Source organism: Morone saxatilis, unplaced genomic scaffold (assembly GCF_004916995.1).
Source record: "Morone saxatilis isolate NCDOM2014 unplaced genomic scaffold, NCSU_SB_2.0 Contig19, whole genome shotgun sequence".
Taxonomy (NCBI): domain Eukaryota; kingdom Metazoa; phylum Chordata; class Actinopteri; family Moronidae; genus Morone; species Morone saxatilis.
This window is the reverse complement of record NW_023339751.1, coordinates 6,145,707-6,163,591: the sequence shown is the minus strand read 5'-3', so window position 1 is coordinate 6,163,591 and position 17,885 is coordinate 6,145,707. Positions and strand designations below refer to the sequence as shown.

Sequence of the window (17,885 nt, the reverse complement as noted above, 5' to 3'; positions counted from 1 at the left end):
CACACACACACACAGTGAGAGAGGGAAAAGAAAGGGAAAAACCAGGCAAGAACTCAATAATCTAATATAAATTCAAACCTTATTAATGGAAAAAACAAAGAACACATAAACATGTTTACAATAGTAGTTTAGGCTTATGCTATGAAATCACATACAACTAAGCACATAGAGTATATAGACTTAAGCAATGCCCAAATCATAGCTTGCAAGGAACACCAACTAAAAGCAAACAAGAGTAAGAAGAGTAATAATTTCCACAGGGCAGGGCAGTTCACAGAGTACACGAGGCACTACTTTATCTGCCAGAAACACCTTCCACAAACTGCACACAGGAAATACCTCTGCAGTCTGATGCTAATGAACACCTGCGATGTTTGTATCAGAGAGGATTACTAACTGAGCTAAATATGGGTTTGGCCAAAGGTCTCTTCAGTGCAGTCTGCATGGTTGCTTGAAACTGTGATTGAAATTTTGGCTTCAGCAAAATAATTTCCCAGTGGCATTTAGAGTTCATAACAGGTAATGGTGACACTATCGATGATCCTCTGCTGCACACCAGCAGATGGCAGTATTGAATAGTTGTAGGTAATAAGGAGCATTATTCAAAGTATGACTGCAATCCGACCATTTCCAGCTGAGCAGGGAGTAAACCTGTCATAGCTAATAATCTGTCATAGATGATTGATATCGCTGCCTCAGCACAAAAACAGGTTCACTTAAGAGGCAGCAGATGCTCTTCTGATAAAAATCACATCCTGAAGCTCAACAGAGTGCACCCAATATTACCAATATCAACAATGAAGAACCCAGACAGTGAAAGAGCATTCCACAGTGACTTGCTGTGTGCAGGCAAGAAGGAAGAAAAGATTATTTCACAGTTAAGCACTGATTTAAGATAAGAGAGATACGGTATACTGTGATACTGTGTGATGCTGAGGAAGAGGATGGTAGTCTTTGTTACCACACAGGACACGTGCATACAGCTGTGAATATCAATAACACATTATTATTTTTGCACTGACCCTCAGCGTGCACAAATGCTACTAGATTAACCTTCCAACAAACGCATGCAATTATTTGAAAGAATAATAATGGTAACCTTCAAAGCAGTGTCCTTTATCTGTGACTATTTGAAGTATTTCAAACATACAAGCCTGAAAATGTTAGACAGGACAAACCGGTTCATCTACTTTCTGGTATGCAAGAAAGATACACCAGGCAAACATTTCAAATACCATAAACAGGGGATCTCAGACATTTAGGACAGCCATTGTGCCAATATTGTATTACTTATTTGATGTTGATTAAATAACCCTCTTAGTAAATAGTGGCCTTGTACTAATAAAAGAGTGTATGAGTGGCTGGTGCTGGTGGTATAGAGGCAGGGAGGGGTCAGCTAGTCAGATGCCTGAGGGCTCTTTGCCTTTAGACAGACCTCTGGGATCTGCTCGGAGGACCCATAACTGACTCTGCTTGTACCTGTCAGGACACATTTGCTGCCAGAGGACTGGCTCATTTGTCCCGTGTCCTGAAAGAGCAGTGGATGTTCCCAGTGCAAGCACGATGAATGTTGCATCATTCATGCTTAATAATTCTCCCTTATCATCTATCGACAAAATGTAATTTGACAGTATAATAGAGAACAGACAGTTTAAGTAAGATGATTTAAGTAACATTTCATATAAATAAAGATCTGTTTTGCTGCTCTGCTGCTGATGGATAAAACACAATCGTGACTGTAAACGGAACCCATTTCATTAAAGCTTTTACATTTGCTGCTGTAAACACAGAATGTTAAGTAGGTCTTTCCAAAGGCAAATCCTGTACTGCAAAGAGAGTAATTTGATTCTCACAGTAGCAAGTTTGGAAAGAGGAAAACAAGAAAAACTGGACAATGCAAGCAGCAGTGGCTGAACAAACAGGAATTCAAATTTTATCAACAGATAATCTTTTGCATGTGAAGCAAGCAAAGTCATAGTAGCATCAACAATGTTTGATTGGCAAGAGCAATGCATGTTAAACACAGAAAAACAAGATGGTGGCAAACTGACAACACAGATCTTGTTGCTTATAACGGGCTGTGTATCGTGTTGTGAGGCTGAAGAACTATGATTTATGTTCAAACAAGAGTTACTGCACTTACTGTTGTGTTTGAACACCCGTATAGTCGCCCCTGACAGTCTGGCCCCTAGGATGAGAGATGTGTGATTGAGCTCATCACTCAGTATCAAACAACCCTGGAAGGAGAAGAGACTTTATTTAAATTTCCCGAAGAAAGCTTTTCAGTTCCGGTGTATTAGCTGAACTACAAGTTTCTGCATTCTTGAAATCAAAACAATTCTCACAAACTCCATAATATTCCTGTTTATACGTTCCAATGACTATTTGTCACAAATTTGATTATTGAGGCATTTGCATAGATACTGTATAATGGTGTTTTGTATTTAGTGGTCTATATTAGTGAGGGGGCCAATTAAATTTCCCCTTGCGTACAGTAACAGTAAATAATATTACGATTTAGTAAAACCATACATGGATGGAAATCATAGCAGTGTGTGCTACCCAGCAAAATGATTGTTACCTGTTTTCTGAGAGATGCTTTTTTAAATGAATTTCGCTTTGCAACAGTTTTGTAGCTTTGTGCTGTGTCCTTGGATAATGTACTTTATAACAGTTGTTTCTCTAAAAGGATCCACTTTGCCAATTACATGTCAGCCCACTCCTCTAGCCCCACCTACATCCATGCCTCAATCATAATCACCTCTATCTAGGTATTCTGTGCATGTTTACAGTGTGTCATTTTTCCCTTCTTTCATGTTTGATGAAGTTTTGACCAAGAGACAAATCACAATTTTCATAATGGAGAGTATGGTACTTCATGTTTCACACAAATCAGCATGCAAATTAATTCAGCCGTTCCACAAAATTCTCTCCAGTAAATTAGCATATTTAACACTGAAGCTCTAAGCATTTGACTGCATTAGTTTGAATGAACTCCTGTAGAGGGTATGTTGACACCGTCTCTGTGACAGATACCCTCGGTTTGGCCTGGGGTCCAGCTGGCCTGGTCCCTCGTCTACCAGCAGCTGTCACTCTAATGTAGCTCTGCCTGCACAGCAAGGCCTGTCCTGGCAAAGCCTGTCCCTGTAGGATAGAGTTGGCAGAGTGGTTCGACCCCCAGCCCCACAGGGTTACTGTGGGGGGCTGCAGCCTAAGGAGCTGCTACACCTCTTGGTCTGTATAAACGACCTCGTCCTCATCACTTAAACAGTCAACCTCCCCTTCTTTCTGTCCAGTCCAATCACAGATATTCATGCTGTGTGTTGCCCCTGGTAACCCATGGCTGTCTGTGTGAGCCAGGCTGGTGTGCCGACAGACCAGAGTATGGGTAATCATACCCTGGAGTGGTGCTCTTAACAAAATCTGCCCCTTCTTGTCTATGTGTCTGAAAGCAGCTATGCCTAGAGCCTCGTCCTCCTGGCTACTGTAATGTTTAATTATGATTTTAATTAATGGGGGTGGGTCGGGAGTTGTTCGCAGCTGAGTTTGGTTGACTGTTATTCATTAATTTAGGACATATGCAAGAAAGGAACAAAAGCTAGAGCTAATTAGATTAATTTCTCCTTCACTGTGAAATCTACACTCATATACAATAGGATTTAATGGCATTTAATGTGTGAAATCACAAACCTTGCCAACAATTGCTGGAATATTCATGGAATTGGTGGCAAAACCCATCCCAAAAGTCATGGAGGACTCCACTCCAAGGAACTTGGCCACCAGTTGCTCCAGCTCTTCATGGATGCCCAGGTTGCCTACGAGACAAACATCACAAAGATAACTCACCCTGACAAGATCAGTGCACCTGCTGGTTTATCTGGTAATTCTTCAGTCACTGGGTTTTCTCGTCACAAGTTTTGACAGAGATAATAAAAAGCATGAGGCCAAAGTGCAAAACCTGCAGTAGCAGCACACACAGTATCAGCTCCTCGCGCTTTCTCTGGCTTTGAAGGGATTTTAAAAAGATTCAAGATGTGGTCAATTCGTAATTTAGTTCAACTACCCTTTTTCATCCCAGGGCAAGTCCGGCAAGGTCTGAAATGGTTCTGCAGCACATTTTGGGACTGAGGCAGTTGGTTTTAACCCAATGTGACAGGTGGGGACCAGAATTCATTTAGACAATTGATCAGATTGTATTCTGTCACCTGACATGGTGTTGTTTCATTTTGTGCAATGAAAGTGGGATTTTCAGAGATCACTGGGGTGCTTTCTGTACTACCCTGGTGGTCAGCTGATATAAAAAGAATCACCTCTAATTCTGAGCTACAAGGAGAGAGGCATGCAGAGAAAAGTTCATATACACTGTATTTTATTGCAATGTTATATATATATATATATATGGTAGAAATATACTATAATATATGTGTTCAACCAATATATCACAGTCTCTTATTTTATTATTATTTTACGGTATAAATACTCCTATCTCATTAGTGCAGTAACTAATAACTGCTAATGAGTATTTTAATGACACAGTTTAACACTATATTTTTGAGAGTGTTACTGTAAAGATAAACTTGGCAATATCACATAAGGAATACAGTAAAACTCTCAGTAAAAAGATGTCTATTAAAGCTTTGAAAAACTACAAGATGGAAACATACATTAATTTAGTCACCATCAGCAATGTACATAAAAATGGATAAAGACAATCTTCATAAGACAATTATGCCTTAATTGCATATACATGGGATACTAATCATTGCAGTCCTAATCAATAACAATCAGTAACCACAGAGAGCAACTATTAAAAAGTTCAAACAGGCTGAATGTTTCAGGAAGGACTGGAAAATGAGTATCGACTAATGTGTATAAAACCATAATACAGTGAAGCAGCTCTGTCTTTATGATGATTCCCATGCAGTGCTTTCCATCAGGCCTTGCGCCAAGTCAAATCGATTCATACATTTCCTCAACCACTCAGGCCCGAAGCCCTGCCGGCATGTTCAGCTTTTTTGATCAGACTGCATCGGCATTTGCTCTCTATATTGAACATTTTACTTAGCCGTGGCTTCATAGAGATGCCCTGCCTCCTTATTGATGCTAACCTCATACCGCTGCTCTAGGTCTGGATACTCTTCAGGTAAGAGAGAGTGGAGTCCTTATTAGATCTCACCCACTTTGCTTACTTTAAACTATACCTACACTGTCATTTGCATCTCAATAAACATGGTTTGGTTTGCAGTGGCTTATTATACTTTTAAGAGAAGAGAGTATAAAACCATTTTAATGTTATCATGCATATACCGAAGGCTTTGATTACCATATCATTTTATGTGGCCCCAGAAAATGATACAATATATAAAGGGACTGTTGCAGAATATAAACAATTTTTATTGTGCAAACTGCAAAGTAGTAAAAATAGGACTAAAATTAAAAAAGATATGCCAACAACTTTAACAATGCTCCCTTTTCAAAACAAAATAGCTGTATAAACTCAATAAACTGATGTAAAATAGTATTTAAAGAGATATTTCTCCAATGTTCTATTGCAAGTAAGAAACAAACTGTTGTGTGCCATGGTGTTTTGCCTCGTTAAAGAGAGTTAGTTGTGGGTTGTTAATTGTTGTGTTATAAAGTTATAGCCATTAGTAAGAAGGGTGTGCATGTTACGCTGCTTTTCCTGACTGTAGCGCTCTTCATGGCAAAAACAATATTGTTGCCTATTAAAAGAGTTACAGCAGTTGTTTTAGCTATACACCGGTACGGAGGTATATGAAAAATTCATATTATACAGGAAGTTAAAAGCGGTACACCCGGTTCACCCAGTATATCACCCAGCACTAATATAACTATTGCCAAGGGTGGAAAGCATTATTGTTGAGGGACAATAAAGATTGCGCTTGAAAACCTCCAAGCTAAATCTGTCTCTCTCATTGTGAACCTGTGGCTGAGGTTTTCTCTTCAAAGCCTAAAAAAAAAAAACGAGACAAGAAAAAACAAGCCTGGGAGAGTTGATCATTTCTGTTGCCAACCTTGATTGGAGTCTCAACAGACAACTGCAGCATTTATGGTTCAGTTTTAACATGTAAACATGCAAAACAGTCCTACTACATTGGTATATTAGTGTATACATTATAGTGAAACACTTCCATGTGTGGTAGCTGCACTTGGTATTTATTGGTCATTTGTCATTCATTTGAACGGCATCATTATCTAATTTGCTGTATGTTAATGATTGCAGGAAAAGTGGGAACAGTGAGCTATCCATTAAGACAAATCCATGAATGTTTGACATGACTGTTTGACATGACTGTTTACTCACAGGGCGTGCTTTCAGTGCACTTTGTATCTACACTACAATATGCCTATTCCATAAAAGATACCTCAATTACACTTACAGTACAGGACAATAATATTGGTAGTCGAAAGATTTATAATTTTCGGTCACTTTTAAACTCAAATTGACTAAACTGAATTTGACATTGTGTACAAATAATCTCTAGGTCTTGGCCCAAAGCTTAACTTTGAACTGCAGTTTCTAAATATATTTAATATCCAATAATGCAGAAATAGACATTAAATATATGAAAAAATAGCGTGTATTAAAAAACAATTTACTTAAATGATGTCGTAGGCACAGAGAAGAGCAACGTATCAAAGAAGTATAAATTGTTTTTTTTTTAATCTGATTTTTGTTTTAAATAAATAGAGTGCTGGTAAATTCAATGAAAACACATCCAGGAAAATTGGATTTTGAAGTTTCACCAATACAAACCACTGCATGTGAACTGAAACACTGGTTATAGTGGCATCACTGCTACTACAGAGGTACTGGGCTCTTTAATAATTGATGCTTAATAAGGTCCCAAGGGAGAAATGCTTGCTATTCCTTAACTCTCTCAGTGAGCCAGCTGAAACACAGAACACAAACCCAGGGAAAAACAGTCCCATTTTAAAAAGAGAAATAAACATATAAATAAATCACATAAATTAATAATGGATGGTGTGAAGGAGTGTGTATGTGTGTGTGTGGGAGGGGCTCGTACTTGCGTATAACTAATGATCACATCAGCTCACTTTCTGCTAGCCTTCCCTCAGTAGATACACAGCATGGTGGTGTCAGAAGTGCCATAAACTCAACATTATTGACAGAGAGAAAGGGAACTACTTTTCTCAAGTAAACATTGCTGAGTCTGGCATGTTCAATGAGTGCCATAATGTTTATGGTTTTGATCAATAAACAGACCGCCGATGGCCAATCATCAGATTTCACTGCCACAATATTGCGATGCCAGAACATGAGATTCTGGCGCACACAGCCAGTTAAACACCATCAGAAGCCGGGTTGAAGTTCAGAGGATAAAACGGCATTCAAAATTCATCTGAAGCCACAGATTCCACTTTCTGATCCTGCCTGTTCTAACACTTCCATCACATATATTGCTTTTGCATCCTGCCTAACGTCCAGGGTATTTCATAATGTTATGTTCCACTATGATATAATTTCCCCAGTGTGGACCAGTATGTAATGATCTCCGCTTATGCCCGAACTGTACATAATTCAACAAAGGGTGAATAATTCATATAACACTGCAGCCACTGAAACATAATTAAACACGCGGGCAGTATAATTCACGAGAAAGATAATGAATGATGGCATATGTGATGAGGGAGATGGGGTTTTATTTCCAGTTTGATAATAAACCTATTCTGTATCATCAGGATCTGCCAGAGACTTTTAATATAGCTGCATGTAAGAAATTTGCAGCACTGTAAGATAAAGTAAAAGACATGCCCTTGCAAGTCTGGCACACTTTTTTTTGTTTTATCTGCACATTGACCACAAGCTTACCCATTTCCTGTCTTGTGCTGCAAACTCCAACGCCATAGTCGCGTGTTTTGTCTGCCACAGTTTTCAGGAAATCGGCGTTGTTCTCAGCAAAACCGAGGTAGTTGTAAGAGCCCACATTGATCACGTTGTGTAGTGTCCTCCCAGTTAACCTGCAAGTATGAACATTAGAAAGTAACATTAGAAATCATTTAGGTTTTTTTACACATACACGCTCTCAGAGAATTCATTATATTATAAAAAGTAATCAACATTCAATTAAATATAATTGCTAATCACAAACTTCTTCATCAATGGAGTTCTGTTCATGAGAATCAATTATAACAATGTTTATTTAAGGTAAACAGTGTGTAGGCAGTATTTGTTATTCCTGTTTCCTTAGACAAGTATATAATCAAATATTCCTTACTCATTTTAGCCAGAATCATGAGATTATGCTGCCCTATAATATGTAAGTACACATGTAACTCCATAGAGAATAAACTGGGAAAAGTTGGGGAAGTGTGAGTCTCATAATTTCTTGCAATACGGCAAGTTGAGGTAGAGGATTTTAAAGAGTATTTTAAGAGAACTGCTCCATCTCATCAACTGACCTACTTCTTCTCACTGCTCATGTAAACCTGCACACCACAAAAAAAAACCAAAAAAACATCTGCATGTTTACCCATTCACCACACGTCACCACAAGCCGACTGCCCCATTTATACTTTTTGTCACATCAAACCTCTTTAAACATGTAATCCACGCCTACCCCTCTTTCCCGATTCATCATGCCATATCCCCTCCCCGTGGCTCTGTTCATATTCATAATATATTCCCTGAATACATGTCCATGTGCAGCACACAGGCATCTCAACTGTATTAAAAAAAAATCAGGATTGACATATCTTTGCTCACGACACATACCCATGTGCTTTAGTTCCTATCTTTCTTTCTATTTTTATTTCCATTAGCTTATAGAGAAGGAGCTTGATCTAGCCACTTAAATCTTGTTGTATAGTTTCTAGCCACAGAAGAGAGATGATTGCGTTCAAAAACACTTGCTGGCCTACGTTAAGCTGGAAAAACCTTCTTAAGTTGAGCAGTATATATATGATTATGAGCCAACGGTATGTCTCATCTGCATTTTGTCATACGTGAGTGGATTACAGTACCTAAATGTCCAGTTGTAGTCATCAGACACCCTCTCCATCAGGTCAAAGACAGGCCCCGGCAGGCTGCATATGGGACGATTCCAGTTGTCTCGTACCCTCATATACAGGTTTCGAGTGTAAAAGTTCTCAAAATCTTGATAAAGTGGCACAAAGTCCTGTGAGCAAACAAAGACATTTTTCAAAAATCTCACAGTAAGCCAGCAGCAGGATGTCAGATAGCGGTCAAACAATAAGAGCAGGAAAAGTTATCCAAGCACAAAAACAAAACAAACAATTCACATCGAAATAAAATCGGTTATAAAAAAAACATTGCTGTTTCTTAATGAACTTCTTAGCAATAACTTTCTTAATAACAAAAGGATTCTGCACATGCTTTATAGTAAGAGGTGCACTGTTTCACTCAGTGTCTTCAGAATTAACAAGAAAAACAAATATTTTCCATTTGAAATCTTAGATTAAAAGTAGATATACATTATGCGTTTTCAATCTGTGACCGGATACATTTCCTTGTTCACCTTTCCAAAGGAGTTTGCCAGGTAAGTAGAGGCTCTTCCATATAGTACATGATTTGTGTTTGACGCTCTTACCCTCTAAGACCACACAGGTATTCATTATATTGTGTCCACCTGTGTCCCCTGACGACTCTGTTTACCAAGATTATTTGTTCTTTTGCCTTCATTACCCCTCTCTGTGTGTCTGATCCAGTGAAACCACCATCACGGGAGAGACCACATACAGGCATACTGTAAATAATAAACACAGGGAGCAAACTGCCTGGTTATTCCTCCTAGAGACTGCTTTATTGTCTCTGCCTACGGACACACCGCCTTACCAAGATAATGACAAAACATGGTCACGCATTTGTTTTTATATAATTGTAGCTTTTTTTAAATATGATGCACAGAAAACAAATCATTAACTACTACCAGTTTATCTTAACTCAAGAAATCGAATCTGTGTAAGAACAATGGCTCTTATGTGGCAGCGCTCAGGCCTTGTCTGGAATCTAAAGCACAGTAACAAAGAAAGAAGTTGAATCCCCTGAGATTTAATTAAGTCTTCAGCAGATATTCTCTGTGGTGTCCTGTCTCACCCATGGCAACAATACAGTGCAGAGGAACATGACGTGATAGAGAGAGCTTACGAGCAAAAATTGAAATAATTAGGGGGAAACAAAATGTGTTGACACCCAAGGCATGCATGCTCCCGTGCTCCTATTCCCACTGTCGGGGTACATGTGCGCCTCTACAGTATGTGTGTATGCCGCCACTAAAATGTGCCCACGTTTGTGCCGATTGCATGTTTTACCTACCTTCTGTTCATCTCTTTCCCGGGCAAGGTGGCACTTCTCTAAGCCCACAGCTCTGAGGAAATCTCTGAAGTAGCCAAACAGGGTGACAATGCCAAAGCCCAGGTATGTCATGACAGCCACGTAGATGGGCGCCTGTTCAAAGGACTCGTGCCTGTGCTGCCTGGAGGCGACACCAGTCCCTGGGCCATTTTTCTATACAACAAGAGGCCCACATAAGCTGTCTTACATTGCAGACAAGACAAAACAGAACAATACCATTTGAATAAAAGCGGCTCGGTTTTAAATGAAGGGTTGTCGTCAACACACCAATTAACCCAAATAAAAAGGAGACAGTGGCCTATTGGTGCACTTACAGAAGTGACTATTATTCAAAACTGACACAAGAAAAACTGGAATTAGATCCATAGTAATGTTACACCTAATAAAAGCTGCAGAAATATTACCATTTTGCATTGTTAACATTCAAATAATTAGAAAATAATTTACATTTGGGGGTCATTTTGTGGACACGCTGATATTTGCATGCATAAACCAGCATAACTGATACCTCTGTCGCTGATAAAGAGCCAATATAAGCTAAAAGAGGGTATAGTAATGTGGGGCGTTGGGAAGCAGAAATCACCTTATAAATCAGCAAAAGCAGGATGTTAAAATGTAAGAATTATCAGTTAAATTGCAGAGATACAGACTGACATTTCAACATTATTGTGCAGGACTTATTGTGTAAACTAGCCAACATTCCTGGCTGCCATTACAACTTAAGCCAACTGTTGAAATTATGCAACTTGCACAAGAAATTACAAACATCTTATACTATTCAACAAGTTGATTTCTAATGGCTGCAGTCCAGACATTGTTTTCTTTCGGCTCTTATTGTTTTTTTAAGTTAAGACACAGAGCTAACATGTTTCTCATAAAGATAAATTGTCGCCTGATTTAATAACTTACTGTTGTTATGAAGCTGTCCGCACAGTTTACAATGTCTTTTCTGTCCATCTTGAGCAAAAAAAAAAGTATTCCTACAACTGCACAATTAATATTTTAATCCATTTCTTCAAACAAAGACTTCCGGCTGCCATCTTTGTTTGATTTGTCAGTTACAGCTTGTCTATTGAATTAAAATTGCGTTTTTTGTTTTTTGAAAAAAAAAAAATAAAAAAATATATATATTTTTTAAACCTATTTGTACAGAAAACACCTTTAAAAATTGTATTTATTTGTTGTTGAACGTGTATGCTTTCACATTAAACTGATGCTACGATGCTAACGGTTATCGCTATAATCAAATATTCAAAAAGAAACGTTACGACCGTTAGGTTCAAGATGGACGACGACTAACGTTAAAAGTGGTTATAACGGATTCAAACACATCGTAAAGTAAAATGTCATCGCTTTAAGTAGATTAATCAATTGACTGTCAGGTTTAAAAGTAAGTGAAGTGGGTTACAGGTTTAGTTAATAATATGATATAATTACATAATAAATGTCAAACACACATTCAGTACAACACCATTTGCAACCTCCCTTAATTAGCAATATGTTGCAACTTGCATCTGACTAATCATTAGGCTTCAATATGAGGATAAACATTTAAACAAAAGCACACAGAAACTGCACCTTCCTCCAACCCAACAGTTACCACACCGGAAAAGAAAAGGAAAACCTGTTTTTATTAAAAGAAAGAATTTCAGGGCGGGGTCGTTGTTGAATCACTTATTTCTGTTTACAATGTTGTTGTTTTAGACTCAGAGGAACTAAAACAACACCTTATAAACGGCGGTAGCGAAGGCACGGCCGCCCTAAGAGCTGCAAGACGAGCATTTAAATAAAAATAAAAATAAAAAAACAGTGATAAATTGTGTTTTACGTGCACATTGCAGCGTAAGTATTGTAGTGTTGTGATTTCTTTCCCCCCCGCAGTTTATATTCAGCCTCAGGAAGTTTCTCTACGTCACTGAGGTGATTTCAGGTAAACAGCGTTCCTCATTAAAAACAACATTAACGCAGATTAAAGTGGCAAAAAAAATAAAAACACCTGACTCACGCAAAGAGCAGGTGCGCTAAGTATAATTATATTTGTTAAAAAAAAATAAAAAAAATAAAAAACTACTGGCAGACATACCTCTCTCTTGTTGTGATAGCCATTCCTCTTTAAATCGTCGCCTTTCAGTCCGTTCTGGTTCAAATGTGGTTTTAATTTGCCATTAGCCACAGTTGCTGCCATATTCCTGCAGGCACAGCGGCGACCGTCTCCTCCGGGTTTGACTGTCAGGTAACCCGGTGTGCGCTTCACTCAACTCAGCGAAGGTGACTTCCTCCTTCTGTTGCACCGGTTCAGCCTCTCAGGAATTGGTGGTGTGTTTGCACATGGCTCTGTGTTTAAGGTTTGACCCACATATAAAAAACAAAACAAAAAAGTGAAGTCACACTTCAGTTAACGCTCTGTGTCGATACTGTGTGAATGTGCCACTCTCTCTTCCCGTTTATCTAGAAGTGAAACTTGAGAGCATTGTGACAAAGCTGCACTTTACATATATAACATCAATCTACTTTGAGTCATAAGATATTGTTTTTATATAGTTAATATAACTACTATAGGCTACTTGAGTATTTCCATATACTTTATACTTCTACTACACTATATCTTAAAGCAAATTTTACACTTATTACTTCACAGATTTAAATATTTTTAACATAATATATAATTTTTTTTACATACAAAACATGATAATCTTATAATATATGATGCATTGTTGTGTGTAATTCAATTTAATCTCCTGTAACTTGGCCAACTACAAGAGTATTTCATGCCACATACAAATGAATGCATCAATATTAACAATATATATAATAATACAGTAGGGGAGACTGGGGTAAGATGAGCCATTTTTCATATTTAGGATTACTACATCAAGGCAATCATAGTTTTGTCGCTAACTAATATATCTGCATATATTTCAGGATGTTGTGCATCCCTTCAAACAAACAGAATGAGTGTAAACATAACTGTTTTATAATATAGCATGGTCTCGTGGCACAACTTACCCCGTGTATGGGGTAAATTGAGCCGTATCACTACTCCCCCCCAAGTTATCTTAACAATGACGCCAATAATATTTTTCTACTAACATATCAATTGAGTTTGCTTGAAATGTCTTAGCTGGCTGGCTGGTTGGCAGTAACTCTGGGAGAGAACCTTGCATATTTAGATAGATCTCTAGGTTCAATATCTCTTAGGCTACCTGCTTGTTCTTCTCTTGACCAGCTGTCTGGCACAGGGATGTTGTTTCGCTTTGCAAACTCGTAGGCAAGTTCTCTACATTTGAGGGTCGTAAGCCCATGAAACTGGTCTGCGAGATTCTTAATATGTTCTGCAAGTTCAGACTCGCATGCCAATCTGAGGAATCTTTAGCGCTCTGCTACTCCATCAATAGCCCTGTCTTTTTCAAAGGTACATTTCTTTTCTGTCAAATGAACGCTCTTCAGTGGTCCATTCTGTCTATTTTGCATCTTTTGCTGGCTGCTCGATTACGCTTCTTACTCTTTCAGAACATCAGGTGTAGCTCCCCTGCTTGTTTTGCGCTTATATACACGAGGCATGATGTCCACTCTGTAATCATACAAATGCAGAATCTTGATTTAATATGTAAGACATATAGGCTACAGCCAAAATACACTTATTAAGTGTATGGCCCAGAGCTACCATTTTGACTTTATCAGTCCCCACAGCTAAAATGGTGCACTTTTATGCTAGGTTTATTACCTCATATTGTAGCTCATAGATACCACAATTGATGTATAAAACACATTTAGAATTATCTGTTTTGGTCTAAACAGAATTCCCATGAAACTTGTGACTAAATTCACTTTCAAGAGTGAAAAATGTTTTTTTTTAGAAATAAATATCTAACCACTTTACCCATGTGGTTCTTACCTTCACAGACTCCATGAAATGATGCCTTCCTCCTAAATATTTGGTCACATGATCAATGTTTTTGACCTTTTCCTAGCAACAAGGGGTGGCTCAACTTACCCTTTGGCTCAACTTACCCCAGTCTCCCCTACTCACAAGGGCAATTTTCCAGCATAAGATATTGTTTTATAGTTAATATAACTACTATAGGCTACTTGAGCATTTCCATATACTTTATACTTCTACTACACTATATCTTAAAGCAGATTCTACATCTTTACTTGTTACTTTACAGATTTAAATATTTTTAACATAATATATATTTTTTTTTACATACAAAACATGATGAGCTTATAATATATCATGTATTGTTGTGTGTAGTTCAATTTAATCTCTAATTAATAAATTAATGCATCAGTATTTACAATATATATAATATTATAGTACTTATTAAAGGGCCATTTTCCAGCATTATTAGTACTTTTGCTAATATGTCTTTTACAAGCATTTGAACACAGGACTGTGATTGCGTTAAGGTATTTATACTTTTCCATGAAGTAGAAGTTCATATTGTAGTTTGTTCACCCAATAGTAGGTCATGCAACTAAATAATAAATGGTTTGAGAGTGTAGAACACCTGCACTTGGTTTGTTTATGGATGTGTTTTATTGTAGCCCTCTTTAAGTACGATTAGTCCAGTGGTGGCGGTGATACTGTAGCAAAAGGCCAAAATCAGCAGTGTGCATGGTGTAACGCTCACAGTAATCTGATTACAAAGTAATAGTATTCCTCACAGTCACATTACAGGTTGTTTAAACATATGCTCTCACTTTCAGATTACATAGTTTGGACTCTAGGCTGTATACACCTAATGTTTCATAAAATTACTGGAAAAAACGATATAATATTATGCAGAATATAACATGGTACTTGTTTTTGATACAGAACTTCATGCAGTAACAGGTCAGAGGGCAAGTTCAGCTAGAGGGTGGCGAGGCTCAGACTTGTTTTAGGATACCTCAGGAATCGAGATGCTTACGAACGTGAGGGGGCTTGAACTCACGCTCACTCAGCTGGACTGCTTTCCTAAAATGTACAGTAAGTAACGAGAACATTTTATCGACTACATGCAGCCACATGGATTATGTTTCAGGTTACAGCTTTGAGCATTAATGTGTAACTGCCCAGCTCACCCTAATGATACACTTTACAACCCTCCTCTCCTCCTTACAGTGGCATTGTTTTTTTGCAGAACACAGAGCGCTGTTTCAGTTTTATAGCAGGGAATTGTGCTACAATTTGGAGTCACCGCAGTTAGTCTTTTGTAGCTGATGATTTACTGAAGTGTCATAAATCACACACACTGTTATTGACATAGGTCAAATCTAAAATTGCCTTGTAACTTACTTCTGCATGCAAGCTGTTGACAATTTGGTGTCTGCCCACATTGTTGATATTTTCCCTCCGGGCAAACACAAAGAGATTGTTTGTTAGTAAAAGGTCAACGCCTACGCAGTGGTCTTGCGGTGCACTTAGTTTGTGGGTGCACAGTAAATGGGAATATGCACGGTATTGTGACAGTAAGTGTAGTGAGGGGTGGTTTTGCTTACACATTGCTTACATATTGACATTGACCTGTTGCTAAGTGTATATGGGAAGCAGAAAGTCCAAGAGATAACTTCAAGGGGAGCTTGGAGTTTGGAATGCAAGTGCATGTCTGAACATTATGCCGTGAGATTAGGAAATGTTTGGATGACAGTATCTGCTATACACCCTCTACTTACTTTCTGATGAGCTATTCTACTAATGTGTGTGTTTGGACAGGAAGCACATTTGATTTAGGAACTGCAATATGGGACATTTCACAGCCTGTTATCTCCTGTGTTATTTTAACACAAATCATTCATCACTATAGGTATGAGACTCTATTCTTCACAACCATTCACTGTTAGACGGATGTCATTTCCTTCTTTCCCAACCCACAACAATCGGAAATTGCGCTTTCTCTTTGACGTGCGAGTTAAGTCTCTATTTGAATTGCAAAGCTGGTAGAATCGGGCCCTCTTGCAAGTCATTGTGTGATGTTTTGGCTGAAAACACTCTGTGCCCTGTGGGATGACACGTGTCATCCGGCATCACTTCAGAGCTGCCCTCACTTCACACTAACTGATGAGGGTTGGTGTTGTCTAATAACTCAAGAACCTTGCCATGGAGGGAGGGGTGCAGAATGCATGCTGACATTTGCATGAGGATAAACTTAGGAAGGCTGACAGTAGAGTGCTGGGAGATCGTGGGTATTGCAGTTTGAGTGAAGCAGAGAGAAAAAGGACATATTGTGAATCCGGATTAGTCTGCCCGCATCCAGCTGTTACAGAGAGAATGATTGAATGGAGGGTAGCACAGCGCAGTCTTAGTAAATTAAAGGTATCCGCAACTCTCACCTCCTCTTAGCTCAGCTTGGAATCTTGAATGGAGCTGTCACAGTGGCTGGTGCCTCCCTGGCTTCACTACAGGATTGCTTTCTACCAGTGGGATGAGATGCAACCTACATCTGTCAGGCTTCATTAGCTTTTTCAATCTGAATAGGACTGTTCATTTTCAATCACAAATGTCTTTTTTGTTAATTCTTCTGTTCAGTTTGCACATTTAGGCAATTATGATTTGCAATTAACAGCACTGAGCTTTTAGTCATACTTTATCTTGAGGTTGAACATATTTTCATTGTGAGTTTAAGTTAAATTGATCAGTCTTTAGGGAGGATCACAAGATTAGGTTTATCTCCGCAGGGAAATTATCAGTTATACACTTCAGCAAGCATCTTTCATGTTTTCTTCATTTCTCTGCTTCCTGTTTGATATTGATTGATGTTTCAATTTTCTAACAGGATTGATCCTTATATTTTTCACCCTGGGTTCTCTTCTCTGCATTTAAGACTATTAGATGCAGTTTTCCTTTTTAAGATGTGATGGGGAAAATTATTTTGAAGCCTCCATGAAAGAGATTTCCTACCTTGAATACAAATGAATGATGAACCGGTGTATATAGGGAATAAGCTGCCCAGAGCGCCCAGTGGGACGTCTCCATCTACACTGCTTTTATGTCAATGTTATGTAAAATGGGCTTTCCTTAAATACATGATGAATACTAATCCATATTAGATCTGCTTGCATGTTTTTAATAGACTTATATTCACAATTTTGCTAGCTTGACTAGTTATTTATTTTTCTTTTTATGTATAAAGAATGTAATCCTGTGTTTGCATGTTTATTAAATTAAAAACAAGGTAATGTGTGTTCAGATAAAACACCTTGTAGAGTCCAGAATGGTTTTTGATGGGTAGCCTACAAGAGATATGGGTTGTCCCTCCACCTAGTGGCAGTGCAGGGGACAGCACCTCAGCACACTACTTCTTATCCCCCACCCATGTTTTCCCTATAATGAAATATTTGATTATAAGCAAGTATGTTAGCATGAGCAGATGGACAGGTCTTCACTGACATGAAGTATTTACTCACTGTAATACTTGTGTCTTAAGTGGGACGCATCCAGGATTTAAGTGTTTATGGATGAACTCATGTCATGCTGTACTGTTGGAGGCCAGTTGTAATGCAGAGCTATATTTAAACTTCCCCCGGGGTGCCATTAAATCATGTA

General features: G+C 38.3%; 1 protein-coding gene across 1 annotated transcript in view; it reads right to left on the bottom strand.

Annotated features, from left to right (window-relative positions):
* The window catches only part of sptlc3 (serine palmitoyltransferase, long chain base subunit 3), a 22,099-nt gene extending 9,456 nt beyond the window's left edge, over window positions 1–12,643 (bottom strand). The window contains exons 1-6 of the mRNA XM_035662965.1: window positions 12,441–12,643; window positions 10,319–10,510; window positions 9,007–9,161; window positions 7,856–8,004; window positions 3,691–3,815; window positions 2,144–2,237 (exon numbers count right to left, since the gene is read on the bottom strand). Of these exons, the coding sequence (XP_035518858.1) occupies window positions 2,144–2,237; window positions 3,691–3,815; window positions 7,856–8,004; window positions 9,007–9,161; window positions 10,319–10,510; window positions 12,441–12,542 (817 nt within the window). The 5' untranslated portion in view covers window positions 12,543–12,643. The remainder of the gene's footprint in view (window positions 1–2,143; window positions 2,238–3,690; window positions 3,816–7,855; window positions 8,005–9,006; window positions 9,162–10,318; window positions 10,511–12,440) is intronic.
* Between the last annotated feature and the right edge of the window lie 5,242 nt (window positions 12,644–17,885).